Below are 18,000 nucleotides of genomic sequence, written 5' to 3'. Positions count from 1 at the left end.
TTTTTGAGACAGGGAGGGACAGAGCATCAACAGGGGAGGGTCAGAGAGAGGGAGACACAGAATTTGAAGCAGGCTCCAGGCTCTGAGCTGTCAGCACAGAGCCCGACGTGGGGCTAGAACTCACAGACCGCAAGATCATGACCTGAGCTGAAGTCGGCTGCTTAACCGACTGAGCTGAGCCACCCAGGTGCCCCCAGCAGTCTTTGAAACAAAGTTTCAGGTAAAAGCATTTTTATATTTTATTTAGAAGCATTTATTTAACCCTGTTTGTCAGGAAATGAGGATGTAGTGGCATGAGACACTGGTCTTCAAACATAAGGAAAGGGACAATTATAACACAATTTTAAGGAGAAGAATAATAAAGGCAGTTTATTGACCACTCAAGCCCGTGAGACATTTTATCTTTTACATATTGTTAATTCTGATGCACTGGGTTAGGTAGATGACATTGCATTATACAGATAACATGCAAAGGGTCAGGAAAGTTTTATGATGTCCAGATTGTATGGCTGGTGAATGGCAGGGTCATTCTGTCAAACCTCCACCTAAGGTTGTAGTGGGGAGGAGACCAGGGCAGAGTCTCAGGAAGTGACAGGCTTCTCTGTGCATGTGATTGGTGATCCCTGCTGCCCTGCCCCTGCCCAGCACTACTCTGCAGTACTCTTCTTTAGGGTTATCCTATAGTCCTGACTTCATCAGATATCAAGCAAGCTAAGTACAGATTTAATTCCTGCTTCGAAGGAAATAAGATGACAAGGTAACTGGGGGAGTCTTCTCTGAGGTGACATTTGAGTTGAGACAGGATGAGAATGAGCCAGCTGAGGAAGAGCACCCAAGGCAAAGGGAACAAGAGCAGTGGTCCAATGAAGGGAAGGGCTTGGCACGTGTGAGAAGCTGAAAGAAAGCAAGGGTAACCGGAAATGCCAACACAAGGAAAGAGATGAAGTGAACTTAGAGGTAGCAGAAACTGGGTTAAGAATGGCCTTCTAGGCTATGGTGAGTTTGTTTAGATTCTGTTCCATGAACAAGGGGAAACCATGAGAGTAAAGCATGGGTTCAATTTTTGTCCAAGATAACTCACAGGTGGTATTAAGTGGAATGCTGCGTACATGGTATTGATTACTTCATAATTTAGAAGTTGACATTTGGGCAAGTGCATTAAGAACACATTGCAGGAGGACAAGATGGAAGTAGGGAGTTGGGTTAAGAAGCTGTTGCAGTCCAGATGAGAGGATAGTAGTTTTGGACTAGGTAACCGTAGGGATGGAGAAGTGGATTCATTCAAGATATATTTTAGAGACTGCAGGATTTACTGATAGATTGGACAACTGCAGAATCAAAGTGATATTTACTGAGATGGTGAAAATGGGAGTAGGCTGGGGGCGGAGGGGATGGCGCGGGTATCAAGAGTTCCAGTTTGGGCGCATGTAAGTTTGCTATGCCTTGTGGACATACGCGTGGAGATACCAAATAGGCTGTTGGTTATCAGTCTGGATCTCAGGGTCACTTCCAGACTGGAATCATGAACCTGGGAGTTATATTCATATGCAAAGCCATGAAACCGGATAAAGTCATCCCAGGGGTGTAGAGAGAGGCGCCCTAACTCAAGAAAACTCAAGAAAACAGCTCAGAAGCTGTTCTGAACCTAACCAGCGCAGTATGAGGAGAACTAGGAGCAGTTAGGGTCTAGGAAACCAAGAATAGAGGCTTCCTATTGTGAGGGCAAAACGCGATGCCGGGTGTAGCGCTCGAAAGGAAAAACAAGGAGGCTTCGGGCATCCCACCGCCAGGACAAATCACAGCAACACCCACCCATCCACGCCCCACTCCCGCCCCGTCCTCCTCTGAACAGCACCGCCCTCCGCTTTCCCGGAAGCCTCTGGGGCGGCTGTCCGTCGCCATCTTGGTTGCCGGGCACCAGGCCGGGAGGCTGCGCGTGCGCGGGGGCCCAGCCGGCTCCGGCGGGCGCCGTGCGTCCCTGAGGCTGGAGGTCGGGGTTTGTCAGCGGCCGCGATGACCCAGGCGGAGAAGGGGGACGCTGAGAACGGGAAGGAGAAGGGCGGAGAGAAGGAGAAGGAGCAGCGCGGCGTGAAACGACCCATCGTGCCAGCGCTGGTGCCGGAGTCGCTGCAGGAGGTGCGGCGCGGCGCTGGGGGCGGGTCTCGAAGAAGGCCTTCCGGTTGGGCGGGGGTGAAAAGGCAGGCGGCGAGGCAAGGTTTCCGGCCCCCACCTTCGTGGCTGGCGCGGGTGGTGGTTGTCTGTCCGGTCGGCCGTGGTATGGGCCCCGGGCCCTTGCCTGCCTTCCAAGCAGCTGTGGAGTGTCAGTGAGCGCAGGTGGAGTTTAGCGCCGGGCAGCGACACTTGGCGGTGCAGGCGTTTTCCTGTGTGAAGGCTATCTTTGGGAGTGGAGGCCGATTCCAGCATAAAGCAAGGAAAAGGCAGACGATCGTCTGAATGGACAAGAAGAGTTCGTGTGTCAAAATCAGAACAAGATGAAGTCATACCAACCAGAAAAAAATTATTTGTCGTAGCATGGCCGGCAAGGGACCTGTGTGTGTGTATTCCTACTGATGAATGAAAAAATACCAACATTCCCGTAGGAAAATGGGTACATTCACAGCAAAAATAAGGCATTTACGTGGTCAGAATTTCATGTTGGACGTCTGTGAGGCAGCTTCCTAACTGGTGGCTGGGTTAAGGATAACACCCAACTGTTCAGGCAGCTGTAGGATGTATAGCACCGTGCTGGCTCATGAGAATCCCCCAGGGTGATAGTTACTGTTGCCCTGGCCTGTTTCTCCGCCCTTCTAGTTGATGGGGCAGGCTGGATGATCTGTATGGGCCTTGCACATTCCCACCCTGTATGATTCTTTAGCATTCTGTGACTGGGAGGCAGGAGGGTAGAGCTCACAGTTGGGCAGCAGGTATCAGGGCATATGGTGTCAGATGGGCTAGTACAGAAGGCCATAGGGAAGTGTTGGGCACACACAGCAGGTGTCTCCTCTGGCCCTGATGGTCTGAGAAGGTTTTAAAGGAAATGACGTTTGGACTAAGACCCAAAGAGTGATTAGGAGTTAGGGGAAATCTCGGAAGGAGAACAGTGTGGAAGAGACCTGGGTCAGGAGAGGAGATCAAGTGTTGGTGATCAGGGTGTCTGGAAGTGAGGAAGAAGAGGGAGTGAGAGGTGGGGCAGGAGATTGTAGCGGGGCCTATCATGAGAGGCATAAAGAAAGAGTCTGGTCTCTTCTGAAGGCAGTGCAGAACTTTGGAAGGTTAGACAGACCCTGGGCTGCAGGATTAATTCGCTTAAGCCTCACAATAGCTCTGTGAGGTAGGAACCTCATCCAGAGCAAGGAAGTGGTGCAGTATGAATTTGAAGACAAATCTGTGAATCCAGATCCTGGGCCCTTAGCCACTATAGCAACATTTCCTTAATCCAGTCAGTTGTAGAACACCCTTTAGTTTTTCCGTGTTCTCTATGTTTTTTTCATATCCATTATTTGCTTAATAACTTCTTTTACTTGGTCTTATTTAAGTAATAATATTCATGAAGTGATGTGTGGGATGTACTGGCTAGTTTTTTCCTGAAATGTTAAAATAAATATGTAGTTGTTAAAAAATATTTGTCCATGTTTTGGAAAACTGCCATTACTACCCCAGAGCTTTCTGATCAATGTGCTGCAGCCTGTGTGCCATTAATGAGGTACAGGTATCTCCAATGGCAAGCAGTTTCATCTTTTCACTCCAGTCTACTGGACAAATGTCTGCCATAGCACAAAAAAGCTTGGGAAGTACTGTTTAACATCATGCCAGCCATGTGAAAGTGCTGCTTTCAATAGCTCCTAGGATCCTGTGCGCTGTGCACTGGGCATAGATAGTGAACAAGACAGAAGTGATCCCTTTTTACATGAAGGTTTTTGTCTGTTGGGAGGGCAGACAGTAAAAAATTACAAGAATGACAAGTGTCAAGAAAAAGGGTACCATAAGGTTATATTGTAAGGGGACAAGCAAACCTAATCTGATGACATTTAACTTCAGAACTGAAGGGGAAAGTAGGATTTACCAGGGAGAAAGGACGTGGCAGGCAAAGGGAGCTGCCTTTGTGAAGATCTGGAAGTCAGAGTGGTGAGTTAAATCAAGAGATAGCTAAAATTAAAAAAAATTTTTTTTAATGTTTATTTACTTTTGACAGAGAGAGATGGTATGAGTGGAGGGAGGGGTAGAGAGAGAGGGAGACACAGAATCTGAAGCAGGCTCCAGGCTCTATGCTGTCAGCACAAAGCCCGACGAGGGACTTGAACTCATGAGCTGTGAGATCATGACCTGAGCCGAAGTCCGATGCTTAACCAGATGAACCACCCAGGTGCCCCAAGAAATCAAGAGAGATCTAGATTAGGAAGATTAAAGAGAAAGGAAGTGGTCCTCAAGTAAGGTTAGAGAAGTAGACAGGGTCTTGATCTCAGAGGTTCCTGACTATCTTACGGGCAAACTATGGAAATGTTTTAAATGGATACATACAAGAAGACACATCTGTAGCTCAAGGGCAGCTCCTTACTAGCTAAGGAGTTGTGCAGGAATGGTGGCTCTCCCTGGAAATTCTGAATCAGAAAATGTGTAGTGGAGGCTTAGAATCTAAGCATCTTTAAGTGATTCAGCTTTAGCTAGTAGTACTTCACTAGTCATGGTATTCCCCACGTGTATTCCTTGCCTGTGACCCCTAGTAATCTGAAAGTTCTCTGGTGGTCAGGATTTTGTCTTGGTCACCATTGTACCCCCAGTACCTAGCACAGAAATGCCCAGTAATTATAGGTTAACTTGCATTAGATAATTATGGTTTTGTTCATTTAAACAAATACTGACCTGTGTACTGTGGTCAGATCCTGGGAGCACAGAAATACTAAGAGTTTGCATTCAGGCAGAGAGCAATAATTGGATGCCTCTCAAAGAGCTACCTTCAGTGAATTATTCTGATACCTTTGAGTCTGATAGTCATAGGAAACTTAACTTCTTAGTCTTGCCTGTTACCTACGTGTTATTTAACTTGTTACCTGCATATTATTTACCAAGGTCACACTCCTGTGTTTTGTATTTGCAGCAAATCCAGAGCAACTTCATTGTTGTCATACACCCAGGTTCAACAACCTTAAGGATTGGGCGAGCTACAGACACACTTCCTGCTAGCATTCCTCATGTAATTGCACGAAGGCACAAACAACAAGGGCAGCCACTATACAAGGACAACTGGCTCCTAAGGGAAGGACTAAATGTAAGTCAGAAATGGAGGATCTGGAGAGAAAGCCCAAGGTGGTTTCTTTGGGAGAGCTTACACATTCAAGTATACACAGTATACTTGAATAAACATCTCCATCTTCATAGCTTTAATGCGTTTTAAAATAATAACATCATTCAGGGTTACAAGTAGTATTTTTCATCTGAGCTAGCAGTGTTAGATTGTACAGAAATAATTATAACAAAAGTAAATTAAAAATTTTTTCACCCATCAATATGAATTGGGTATTGATGAAGGTGATGTCGCTCACTTAAAATAATGCCTTAAGGTCTCTATTAACTGCCAAATTTTTCTCTTCCAGATATACAGTGTGTATTGAGCTTGTATTTTCAATCTATAAGTAAATTGAATTGTTATAATCAGTTACTACAATCTTAGGTCAAATTGTAATCTGAAGGCAAAACTACATATATCCTTGTAGGTAGCATTTACTTTATCTTATCTTGCAGACAGTAATTATGAGAAAGTATTTCGTGGTAGATATTAAAATATATATTTTGCATCGTAATCCACGTTTAAGTTTTAGATCGAAGGTAGTTTTAGGAATTTGCAGTTTCTATACTTCAAATAGTAAACTTTAGGATTTTTTTTTTTTTTTAGCATGACTGGAAGACTGTGTAAGTCCCATTTCTAAGCCTAAATGTAACTTGAGAGTATAAGAGTCTAAATTCATTTATATTTTTGGATCTTACAATTCTTTTGTAGGGCATAAATGTCAGGAGTAAAAGTTGATAGAAAAACAATAACTTTTTCACAGAGATGTTTACAGATTATTCCTTATAATGTCACAGCAACTTGAATACCTGCTGATTAAACAAAATAACACATGAGTGAATGTAGCATTGTTACAAAATCGAGAATAATGAGAATTATGTACATGTATGGAAAAGTCTCTGAAATACTTTATAAATACAAAGTAGCTATCCTGATCAGTGCTATGAAAAATTTTGTCATTCAGACTTCCTTGAGGTTATAGATTTTTGCAAATAGTTGGGTTTATGGGTGAGGGTTCCTTTCTGACTTTTTAATTTATAAATAGTAAAATGATTACTTTGAGTTCTTAAGATTGATACGTATGACAAAGATTAAGGAAATACTGCTACTTGTTGATGAGGGAGCATTTCTTCTTGGTGGATTAAATTAGTAGTTTGCCAAATTGCTTTCTCTTTTCACTGAATCCTTTGTACTGCTCATCTCTCACTTTTCCCCCAGAAACCAGAAAGTAATGAACAAAGACAAAATGGCCTTAAAATGGTGGATCAAGCAATATGGTCTAAAAAGATGTCAAATGGCACAAGACGGATTCCCGTGTCCCCTGAACAGGTTCACCCTTAACTCTTTCTTCAGATTTATTCTTTAACTGCTATTGTGTCATAATGCCAATTGTGTACTCTCTCAGTTTCATTATGCAAATTAAAGGTAGGATTTCCTTAAAAGAGGAAGAAAAAACCATTCATAACCACCTACAGAATATCCAAATCAGTGTCACAAATGCTTGGGCATGCTGAATAATTGAAAAGATGGTGTTTCTTATGGCAAGTTCATAAACATTTATAGTTTACCTGATGGTCTTAAGTGTATAATTCCAGGATCTGTAAGAACATGGGAAGCTATGTTCTTCCTACATTTGTCATTCTAATATGATAAAAAATACTGTTAGGAGTGGACGTGAGTTGGTATGATACACAAATGTGTATTCAGTTTTAAGCAGAGTATAGTAGTGATTTTGGACTGGTTATGAATCACAGTCTAGGTTTTAAAAACATGGGTAAAAAATCACAATTGTAGAAAAGGCCAAGAGAATCTTCCTGTGACCAGTCAGTATTTTGCCAGATATTTAGGGCTTGTGATTACATTTTGTAATCTACTATATCTGGTATGTGAGAGAGGAGAAAAGAGGACTCATACTACATTTTTCCTTCCCCCTCTCCTTTTTTCTTGCAAAAATTCAGAGAGTTTTCTGATGTTCTTTTATTTCAGGCACGCTCCTACAACAAGCAGATGCGACCTGCAATTTTAGATCACTGTTCTGGAAATAAGTGGACAAACACATCTCATCACCCTGAGTTTTTGGTGGGAGAAGAGGTAGGGAACTTTGCAGCACCATCCAGTTCTAGTTGTTTCCTAGAATTCACCATCTTCCATCTTCCTTGCAGGCCCAGATACTCACACAGGCTCCTGTGATGTTAGGTACTCCACTCTCAGCATTTAGAATAGTGAGCAAATGGGGGCGCCTGGGTAGTAGCTCCGTCCGTTAAGCATCTGACTTCAGCTCAGGTTCGTGAGTTCAAACCCCGTGTTGGCCTCTGTGCTGACAGCTCGGAGCCCAGAGCCTGCTTCGGATTCCGTGTCTCCTTCTCTCTCTTTCCTTCCCCCGCTCATTCTTGTCTCTCTCTCAACAACAACAACAAAAATAAACATTAAAAAAAATTAATTAGAATAGTGAGCAAATGTTAATCATAACTCTGGTCTTAGATTTTTTTTTTTGTATGAAATTTATTGTCAAATTGGTTTCCATACAACACCCAGTGCTCATCCCAAAAGATGCCCTCTTCAATGCCCATGATCTTAGATGTTTAAATGTGCATTCAGAAAATGCCCAAGAAAAGTTTAACAATGTATTCATCTCCCTGTCTTTTCTAGGCTTTGTATGTTAATCCATTGGACTGTTATAATATTCACTGGCCTATCAGAAGAGGTCAGTTAAATATCCACCCAGGACCTGGGGGCTCCCTTACGGCTGTTCTGGCAGATATTGAAGTAATATGGTCTCATGCAATACAAAAATACTTGGAAATTCCACTCAAAGATTTAAAGGTGAGCTAAAATTCCCAGTTACTTGGATTGCCTTTAAGAGTCTTGTCTTACTTGTGTTTAAGTACGTATTCCTGAGTTGTTTGTAATCTAGTGTCCTTGAAGCATTCTCAGCCTTAAGGTGTGGAGGGTATTTTCCTTCTTGGCTGACTTCAGTTCTGGTGCCTTCTCTTTTTCTTACTGTTTCTTTGGTGTCTGTCTCTATTGCTCTGCAACCAGCAAACTTGCTCATGTTTATGCCTTCTCTCTGGGCCTTTTTTGGGACATAAGTTTGTCTTATTTTTAATTTCACAAAATTTGTTTTTGTTTTTGTTTTTGGTTTTCTTTTTTAATCGAAGTATAGTTGACATACAATGACACATTAGTTTCAGGTACAGCACAGTGATTTGGCAACACTATACATAATGCTGCGCTTACCCCAAGTGTAGCTACTGTCTGTCCCCATACTGTGCTGTTACAATACCGAGGACTGTATTCCCTATGCTGTATTTTTCATCCCCATGATTTATTCATTCTATAACTGGAAACCTCTATCTCCCACTTTCTTTCACGCATTTTTCCCATCCCCCACCTTCCTTGCATCTGGCAACTACTAATTTGTTCTCTGTATTTATGGGTCTGTTTCTGCTTTTTTTGGTTTTTCATTTGTTTTGTATTTTAGATTCCACATGTAAGTGAAATCGTATGGTATTTATCTTTCTTTGACTTACCGCACTTAGCATAATACCCTCTAGGTCCATCCATGTTATTGCAGATAGCAAGATCTCATTCTTTTATATAGCTGAGTAATATTCTATTATGTGTATATACCAATCTTTTTTATCCATTTATCTATTAGTGGACACTTAGGTTGCTTCCATATCTTGGCTGTAGTAAATAATGCTTCACTGAAATTAGGAATGCATATATTTTTTAAAATTACTGTTTTCATTTTCTTTGGGTAATAGTAGTGGAGTTACTACTACTGTGGATTGTGCGTTATTTCTATTTCTAATTTTTTTTGGAATCTCCATTCTGTTGTCCGTAGCAGCTGTACCAATTTACATTCCTACCAACAGTTTCCTTTTTCTTCACATCCTTGCCAACACCTGTTTTTTCTTGTCTGTTTGATACTAGCCATTCTGACAGTTGTGAGGTGATATCTCATTGTGGTTTTGATTTGCATTTGCCTAATGATTAGTGATGTTGAGCATCCTTTCATGTGTCTGTTGGCCATCTCTATGTCTTTGGAAAAATGTGTCTATTGAGGTCCAAGGCCCATTTTCTAATTGGATTATTTGTTCTTCTGGTATTGGGTTGTAGAAGTTCTTTATATATTTTGGCTGTTAATCACTTACCAGATATATCATTTGCAAATACCTTCTCCAATCAGGTAAGGTTGCCTTTTCGTTTTGTTGATGGCTTTCTTCATTGTGCAAACTTACTTTACTATAGCTCCAATAGTTTAGTTTTACTTCTGTTTCCCTTGCCTGAGGAAACCAGAAAAATGTTGCTAAGGCTGATGTCAAAGAATTTGCTGCCTGTGTTTTCTTCTAGGAGTTTTATCATTTCAGGTCTCACATCTCCATTTTTAATTCATTTCTAATGTATTTTTGTGAATGGTTTAAGAAAGTGGTCCAGTGTCGTTCTTTTGCATGTAACTGTCCAGTTTTTCCAGCACCATTTGTTGAAGAGATATTTTCCCATTGTATATCCTTGCCTCCTGTGTCAAATTGACCATATATGTGTGGGTTTATTTCTGGGTTCTATTCTGTTCATTGATCTATATGTGTATTTTTGTGCCAGTATCATATGGTCTTGATTATTATAGCTTTGTAGTATATTTTGAAATCTGGGGTTGTGATACCATTTGACAAGTTTTTAATAATTTAAAGGGAAAAAAAAATTCTCACACAACTTCAACATTAGTGTTTTCATTAAACCCCAAAGATAGCAGGGGGGTTGAGGTTTTGTTTCGTGCCCCTAATCATTGTTGCCATCCTTTAGAGAGAATCCTCTCTGAAGACAAATGTAGTGACATTTATTTTGACCGGACTTTAGCATTAACTGTTTTATCTTTTTTTTTTTCCCCTTTGTTTTTCTTTTTAGTATTATAGATGTATCTTGCTGATTCCTGATATCTATAATAAACAGCATGTGAAAGAACTAGTGAATATGATCTTAATGAAGATGGGTTTTTCAGGTATGTCCTATAATCCAGAGAAATCTACCTGAAATGAGATTGGTTTTCTGTTTTTATTGACAAAGTTAATGTAATTCACTGCTTTCTTGAAATGTTTATTCTGAGAGGATCTGCTGTGCTTGGACGATTGCTCAGGGGTTTCCAGACTTTAACTGAATGTCTGTCTTACGATCTTTACTGCTGCCTAGCTGATGGCTCCTCTGCCTTTGTGTCTCAGGGATTGTGGTCCATCAGGAGTCTGTGTGTGCCACCTTTGGAAGTGGTTTAAGCAGCACTTGTATCGTAGATGTTGGAGATCAGAAGACAAGTGTGTGTTGTGTGGAGGATGGGGTCTCTCATCGGAATACTCGGTAAGGACCTTGGAAGGTGGCTTTCTCTGCTCCTTCTCCCCTCACAGCCTGTTCAGCTATAAAGCATCACAAGTTAGAAATGAAATTTTTTTTTAATTTTTTTTTTTCTTTACATTCATTTTTGATAGACAGAGACAGAGCACAAGTGGGGGAGGGGCAGAGAGAGAGGGAGACACAGAATGGGAAGCAGGCTCCAGGCTCTGAGCCGTCAGCACAGAGCCCGATGCGGGGCTCGAACTCACAAACCGCGAAATCATGATCTGAGCGGAAGTCGGACGCTTAACAGACTGAGCCACCCAGGGGCCCCTTAGAAATGAAATTTTTATAAGGAATTATATTCACAGTTGTGGAAATACAAATTCTAGCAAGGCTACAGAGCACTGATTTTACCTTTCCTGTTGGAGTTCTCTGCTGTGAGTTCACATCAGCAGCTCCTGAAGATCCCTGCTTGGCGTAGTGTTAGCTCTGTGTCTTGCTGTGGTCTGGAGTGAAAATACCAATTATGCTCATAGCAAAGTTTTATTTAGACAAGACGTGTAGGGGAAAATAGGTTTTCAGGTCTGAATTCTCTAACTAGCTAGCATTTGAGTATTTGCTTTTGTCGTAATTGTTCAGTGAGTGATGAGTAGCTTCCTTGTCTGTTCCCTTTGTGATGTCATCACTGATGTGAGAGATATCAGGCACAAGTTTGCTGCTTGTCCTTCCCTAGACAAGCCCAACACAGGCAGTGCACATACAGGTTCTCTGCAACATCTTGTGCTCCCAGGATGGCTTCTTCAGGATGCTGTAGTTCTTATCCCTCACATAGGTAGTTTGAGTCACAGGGTAGAGAAACATTGGAAAGCGGGCCTAACCAGTCCATGAGGAAGGTTAATCTCTATTGCTTCCCACCCCAAGTTATGGTGCATTCAAAAACCCAGTGTGAGTTATTGTGGCTCATCCACTGTTTGTATTGGCTGATGCCATTGGTTCTTAAAGTGTGGAGAAAATACTGGACCTAGGTCTCCTACTGCTAAAATAACATAGCAGTGTTCTTTCCGAATTGTAGAACCATTCAGTTAGTGGGTAGTACACTCTAAACTTTCTTCCCATGAGTTTGTCCTATGATGTCACTGCCTGTGAACTTGGTATGCTGGTGAATACAAGACAGGGAAACAGCTAGTGTATGATAAACATAGTGACTTAGGAATGAGCTGCATTTAGTCATGTGTATTCTGTTTCTTGGACTTTTTGCAAATAGCATGACTGCTCCTAGGTGCCCACCCCTGGTTGTGTGCTGGAGTCCATTTCTCCATCCCATCCGTCCATCCTGTCCTTTCAGTCTATTCATGCATTAGACATCTTTTGAGACTTGTCATGTTTCTCTGCATGATGGATTTTTTGAAACGCCCTTTGCACCTTATTGACTGACAGATTACCCACCTGCCTTTTCTTTTAACTCTAGGCTCTGTCTGGCGTATGGGGGCTCTGACGTGTCAAGGTGTTTCTACTGGCTGATGCAGCGAGCTGGGTTCCCTTACCGAGAATGCCAGCTAACAAATAAAATGGATTGTCTTCTTCTACAGCACCTTAAAGAAACTTTTTGTCATTTAGATCAGGTGGGAGCAAAATCAAAATTGCTGATGATTTTTATTTCCAGGAAAAATTTAAGACATTTAAAAGGCAGTTAAAAATGTAACCATGTTGGGGCGCCTGGGTGGCTCAGTCAGTTGAGCATCTGTCTTCAGCCTAGGTCATGATCTCACCGTTCCCGAGTTCGAGCCCTGCGTTGGGCTCTGTGCTGCCATCTCAGAGCCTGGAGCCTGTTTCGGATTCTGTGTCTCCCTCTCTGTCTCTGCCACTCCCCTGCTTGTGCTCTGTCTCTCTCTCTCTCTCTCTCTCTCTCTCTCTCTCTCTCTCTCTCTCTCAAAAATAAACATTAAAAAAAAAAAGTAACAATGTTATGCCACCCTTTCAACCCAAGTTGACAGAGCCTTGAAGTGGAAGCTGTTAAGGAGTGAGGGTGTTTTGGTAAGGTCAGAGCCATCAGGATGTGTCTCAGACTCTAGAAAATACAGCTGTCTTTTTTAAGAAAGAGTGTGTAAGAAATTCCTTTCTTTTTAGGATCTCTGATCATTCCGATAAAGGTTGAAGATACACCTTTACATGTAATAAATATATAGGTGCAGACATTTAATAAAATGGCATCATTTGAAGCACTTAATGTTGCCAACATTGTTGTATGTGGATTCCTACCTTTTTATGCATTCTGTGTCAGACTTTTTTTTCCCTAACATTTTTTTCAGACTATCTAATTCTGAATAATGGAATTTTGAGGAACCTAAGACTGGTAGCATTTCACAGTTATTGAGAAAATTTGCTTATTGATTTGGGTAATTGTATTCGTATGTCTCAATAATGAAAAAAAATGCAGATGGTAGAAATTTTGGAATTGTTAAAAGGGAAGCAAGGTACATTTTGACTCTTATTTCAGTAAGTTCCAGGTGGAATGGTACAAAGTTGCAGGGCAGTCTTGTTATAAGTGAGATTTGGATTGTGGAGAGGCTTAACTATAATTTGAGGAGTTTACATGCACTTTTACTGGCTCACTGACAGCATCTTTTCCTGGAATCAGGACATCTCTGGGCTTCAGGATCATGAGTTTCAGATTCGACATCCGGATTCCCCTGCCCTACTTTACCAGTTTCGATTAGGAGATGAAAAACTCCAGGTAACATATGGGTGTATATTTCTGTGGGTAGAAAGAAAGCTGACCTGGTTCACTCACACTGAGAGAATATGCACTTGTGTGAAACCTCGTGAGGTTAGAATGTCAACTGGTATAGATTAGCTGCTAAGCCAGCTTTTTTTTTTTTTTTAAACATTATGTTTAGTGTTTATTTTTAAAAAAAAAATTTTTTTTTTTTTTTAGTCTTTATTTTTGAGAGGGAGAGAGAACATGAGCAAGGGAGGAGCAGAGAGAGAAGGAGACACAGAATTCGAAGCAGGGTCCAGGCTCTGAGCTGTCAGCACAGAGCCTGACACGGGGCTCAAACTCACAAACCGTGAGATCGTGACCTGAGCCGAAGTCTGATGCCCAACTGACTGAGCCACCTAGGCGCCCCTGTTTAGTGTTTATTTTTGAGAGAGAGAGGGTGAGGGAGGGAGGGGCAGAGAGAGAGGGAGACAGAGAATCCAAAGCAGGCTACACGCTGTGAATGCAAAGCCTGGTGTGGGGCTTGAACCCACCAACGGTGAGATCATGACCTGGGCCAAAGTCAGACACTCAACCGACTGAGCCACCCAGGTGCCCCTGCTAAACCAGCTTTTAAGCCACCGATAGAGTACAGATTAGAATAGATGATGAGGGCCATCTTTTTAATTAGCTGCTATGTGATTTGTTACTATTTAGAGAGAGAAGGACTGTTCTTATTAGGAAATTATAAAGTAGCTTATTTGCCACTTGCATTACACGTTTTGACATTTCTCTTTGTGGTGTCACATCACTCATTCAGTTGGATGATTTCTGTTAAGTTTTCTCGCCTCTTGTGCAATGAAGAAATAATGCTACTCCCAAAAGAGAATGTTTATTGAGTCTGCCTTCTAGGATCTGATCTGCCAATTTTGTTTTGGGAAGGACAGAATTTAATAGATCAGTTTTTTTCAGAAAGCCACATGTCCTTGGTTGATCATTCTTTTCCTTACTTGCACAGGCTCCAATGGCTTTGTTTTACCCAGCAACTTTTGGAATTGTTGGACAGAAGATGACAACCTTGCAGCACAGATCCCAGGGTGACCCTGAGGATCCTCATGATGAGCATTATCTGCTGGCCACGCAGAGCAAGCAAGAACAGGTCTGCAGAAATTCTGGTGTGAGAGGAGACAGCTTGGTCCCTGCGGAAGTTTGCCCGTGATTAGTGGGTCCGCGCAGTCACTGCAGTCTACTACATACTGAAGCTAATACTGTTTTTAGAACTGGAGATGTGATGAAGTCTAAATTTCAAGTCAGATGACAGAGTTCTTCATTCAGCACACATGAAGCCAATTTTCAGAATACCAGTCCACAGATTTAAAAGTTAATTTAATAAAATATTTATTTTTGGTGTGAAAGCTATCTACTTTTGAATGTTTATCCAGTAGTGAGTATTTTTAGTAAAATCTCACCTATTTTTAAAATTATAATGTAAAAGGTATGTGGCCTAGGCAAAAAGCTGAATTCTTTTGTCCAGAGCTGATGATCCAAGTAATAGGATGTCTGATACAGGGGCACAAATGAAAGCTCTTCTCTCCCAGTGAAACAGCAGCTCAGGATGGAGAGAGGAGAGCTTATAAACCTTTTCTAGTCTTTGTCCCTGTCCCAATGGTGAGCATGAGGTGGTTGGATAAGGTCTGAAAATGAGGATTAGGTAGGAGGCACAGGCACAAGAATTCTACTGAAATTCTCCACTTAAAAACTCAGTTCAAGGGGGAAATGTCCGTGTACACTGTCATTTCAATTTGCAAATCCAACCAGTAATAGTTGTGAGACTTGCCCTTCTTGCCAATGGCTGCTTTGGAATTGTCAGCACACCCTCATCTTTTGTACACCACGTCTCACTCCCAGGTGATCTGGGAGTGGGTGCAGGTGCTTGGCCACCTGCTAGTGTGTATTCCCTCTGCACCACAGTGGTGGACCTTTGTTTTATAGTAGTATAAAGTAGTGTAGTAGGGAGGGGTGGGGTCTAGCTGGAGAACATCAGCACTATTCTGTTACATTCATACCATCCATTTGATTGTCCTTTTGTTTGATTTAAAGTCTGCAAAAGCTACTGCTGACCGAAAGTCTGCATCCAAACCCATTGGATTTGAAGGGGATCTTCGTGGCCAGTCCTCTGATCTTCCAGAAAGACTCCATGCCCAGGAGGTGGATTTGGGATCCTCCCAGGGAGACTGTTTGATGGCCGGCAATGAATCTGAGGAGGCTCTCACAGCACTGATGTCCAGGAAGACTGCCATCTCGCTGTTTGAAGGGAAGGCCCTGGGCCTGGATAAAGCCATTCTTCACAGCATAGACTGCTGTTGTAAGCACGTTGTAAGATAGCAGTTAGGTGAATTGGTTCAGGCTAGGGTGTGGTTGTGCTGCGTAGCATATGCATTGAAAAAGTGTTGGGCACATGCTTTGTGCCTGCGTTGTCCGGTGTTAGGAAGTGGTTCCCAGCCTTGTTGAGCATATAGCCTAGTGGAGGAAACCAAAGAAGTTAAATTGTCACACAAGTGTGAAATTACAACTCTTGACTGGTGCTGCAAAGTTGAACAAAAGGGAAAATTGAGCGGACTCTGAGAGCTTCTGATTGAGGGACTTAATAAGGGATTTTTACTGGTAGGAGGAGGTATAGATGGTGGGAGGCAGGGAATCTTTTCTTAGGGAAGAGCCATTTGAGAACGGTCTAGGAGGTGAGAAGGTCACCAGGTGGCATTCCAGGCAAAGGAAGAGGCCTGTGTGGAGGCCAGCGTGGCTGGGAGGTGAGATGCCAGGATAGGGCTGGAGAAGCAGTGAGTCACGCCACAGTAGACTTTGTAGGCTCCCGTAGAAATTTTGGTCCTAATCCTGCAAGTCGCAGGGTGGGGGGTGCAGCAGCATGTTCACTTTGGTGTTTTGCAAGGTTCTTCTGGCTGCATTGTTGAGGGTGGGTTGGAGAGAGAGCTTTGAGGACCCTCAGTTGTCCAAACGAGATGGTGGTGGCTTGGCCCAGTGGTGGATATGGAAGAAAGAGTGGAAGGAATATCATTGTCTTTTCAGCATCTGATGATACCAAAAAGAAGATGTACAGTTCCATCCTGGTGGTAGGAGGTGGTTTGATGTTTCATAAAGCTCAAGAATTTCTGCAGCACAGAATTCTCAACAAAATGCCACCTTCATTCAGGCGAATTATTGAGAATGTGGACGTGATCACAAGGCCCAAGGTCTGTTGTCCATGGTGCAGTTGGATTGTATGTGAATGAAACCAGCACTGATTCTAATTGTAATAAAATCCTGGAAGGCATGAGCTTGCATCCGGACAGCTCTTGAGGGTGTGGGCAAGTGGAAAGATTTCTTTCAGTAGGTCACAGATTTGATGCAAGGACCTCTGGGTGGGCATCTGGATTCCTGGGTGTTAGACCCCGCTGTGCTCTCCAGACCAGCACGGCTGGCTTCCAGAAGCCATGCCTTTGGAAAAGGACTGGGTGGGCAAGGAGAAGACTGGCGGGTCTTGGCCGGAAAAACTTCAGTTTTAGCTTTCATGTTAAAGATCTGCTGCTGATCCCTGGACCAGGGCATCATTAAGGATCCTTTTGGCCTGAACTATCTTGGAAAGAAACATAAGCCCAGGAATTTAGAAAGAGATTGTATCTGTATTGCATTATATCTCACAAACAGTTCCTGGAAATGTTCTTATTTAATTTTAATACTGAGGGAGGTATTACGGGATATATTTACTCCCCTCTAACTTCAGAATAAGTAATTTCCTTATGTCTGTTTCTGCGTATGGGGCCTATTGGTGGAATAATAGTAGTAGCATCTTCAATAATAAACACTAAAAAGTTTTCCTGTCAGTTGGAACAGAGAGATGTCTGTAGTTCATGGGTCCTGCATGAATGAGTCTTTAATGCAGGTTGAAAATCTGGCTGTTTTAAGTATTGATTCAGCAGGGTTTTTTTCTACTCCCAAATACAAGGAAATTATTAAGTATACGTCTTGTCTGCTTTTGCTGTGTCACTGCTCTAGGACATGGATCCCCGGCTGATTGCATGGAAAGGAGGGGCCGTGCTGGCTTGTTTGGACACGACACAGGAGCTGTGGATCTATCAGAGAGAATGGCAGCGCTTTGGTGTCCGCATGTTACGAGAGCGAGCTGCTTTTGTGTGGTGAAAGTGGGCAGGAAGTCAGTGTTGAAGACCAAAAATAAGCATCCTGGTATAAAGACTCTTAAAGAATATATGTATTTTAATTTATTGACTCAGATGCTTAAGTTTCATGGAAAATAAATGAATTTTAACTTTTATGTTGACAGCAGGACTTTGGTGTGAAATTATAAGCTGTTTTTGTAGTCAGGACATTTAAGGATAAATGCGAACTTAGTCTTCAGTGGCAAACTCTCCTGCCCCTTTCTCAGGGTGGCAGGAGCTCTCTGATGACAGGAAATGTTGCTGTTGTATGGCTCTCATATGTATGCCTTGGTTTAAGTTGACCTCGGTGTCCTCAGACAATCACATGCAGCCATAGGGGTGGGTATATGACTCATGTACCTGAATCCTGAGAACTGTCCAGTCATGCCATTTCCCTCATGTGTTATAGCAGGCACACATGTTGTGACTCCTCTGTGCTCTTGGAATTCCAAATAAGAAGAAAAAAAGTTTTTTTCTTT

General features: G+C 42.4%; 1 protein-coding gene across 6 annotated transcripts; it reads left to right on the top strand.

Annotated features, from left to right (window-relative positions):
• The first annotated feature begins 346 nt into the window (after positions 1-346).
• On the top strand, positions 347-17,645 carry ACTR8 (actin related protein 8). Of its 6 annotated transcripts, none has more exons than XM_045493201.1 (13): positions 347-2,136; positions 5,096-5,266; positions 6,503-6,613; positions 7,271-7,375; positions 7,934-8,107; positions 10,193-10,286; positions 10,504-10,636; positions 12,081-12,234; positions 13,251-13,346; positions 14,329-14,469; positions 15,411-15,675; positions 16,395-16,558; positions 17,361-17,645. In XM_045493201.1, exons 1-13 carry the CDS (start codon positions 2,014-2,016, stop codon positions 17,502-17,504), a joined length of 1,875 nt encoding a protein of 624 aa, XP_045349157.1. In that variant the 5' UTR covers positions 347-2,013; the 3' UTR covers positions 17,505-17,645. The 6 variants fall into 6 exon arrangements, with proteins under 6 accessions (XP_045349157.1, XP_045349158.1, XP_045349159.1 ...); XM_045493205.1 differs by lacking the exon at positions 347-2,136 and adding an exon at positions 2,225-2,608; XM_045493204.1 differs by lacking the exon at positions 347-2,136 and adding an exon at positions 3,661-4,125.
• Positions 17,646-18,000: the final 355 nt, after the last annotated feature.

This window comes from Leopardus geoffroyi, chromosome A2 (genome assembly GCF_018350155.1).
Source record: "Leopardus geoffroyi isolate Oge1 chromosome A2, O.geoffroyi_Oge1_pat1.0, whole genome shotgun sequence".
NCBI lineage: Eukaryota > Metazoa > Chordata > Mammalia > Carnivora > Felidae > Leopardus > Leopardus geoffroyi.
This window is presented reverse-complemented; position numbering and strand designations above follow the sequence as displayed.

Coding starts and splice junctions, on each gene's coding strand:
- ACTR8 (XM_045493201.1), top strand. CDS start 2,014: ATGACCCAGGCGGAGAAGGGGGACGCTGAGAACGGGAAGGAGAAGGGC. Junction 10,637..12,080: donor GTCTCTCATCGGAATACTCG/GTAAGGACCTTG, acceptor TTTTAACTCTAG/GCTCTGTCTGGCGTATGGGG. Junction 16,559..17,360: donor ACGTGATCACAAGGCCCAAG/GTCTGTTGTCCA, acceptor TCACTGCTCTAG/GACATGGATCCCCGGCTGAT.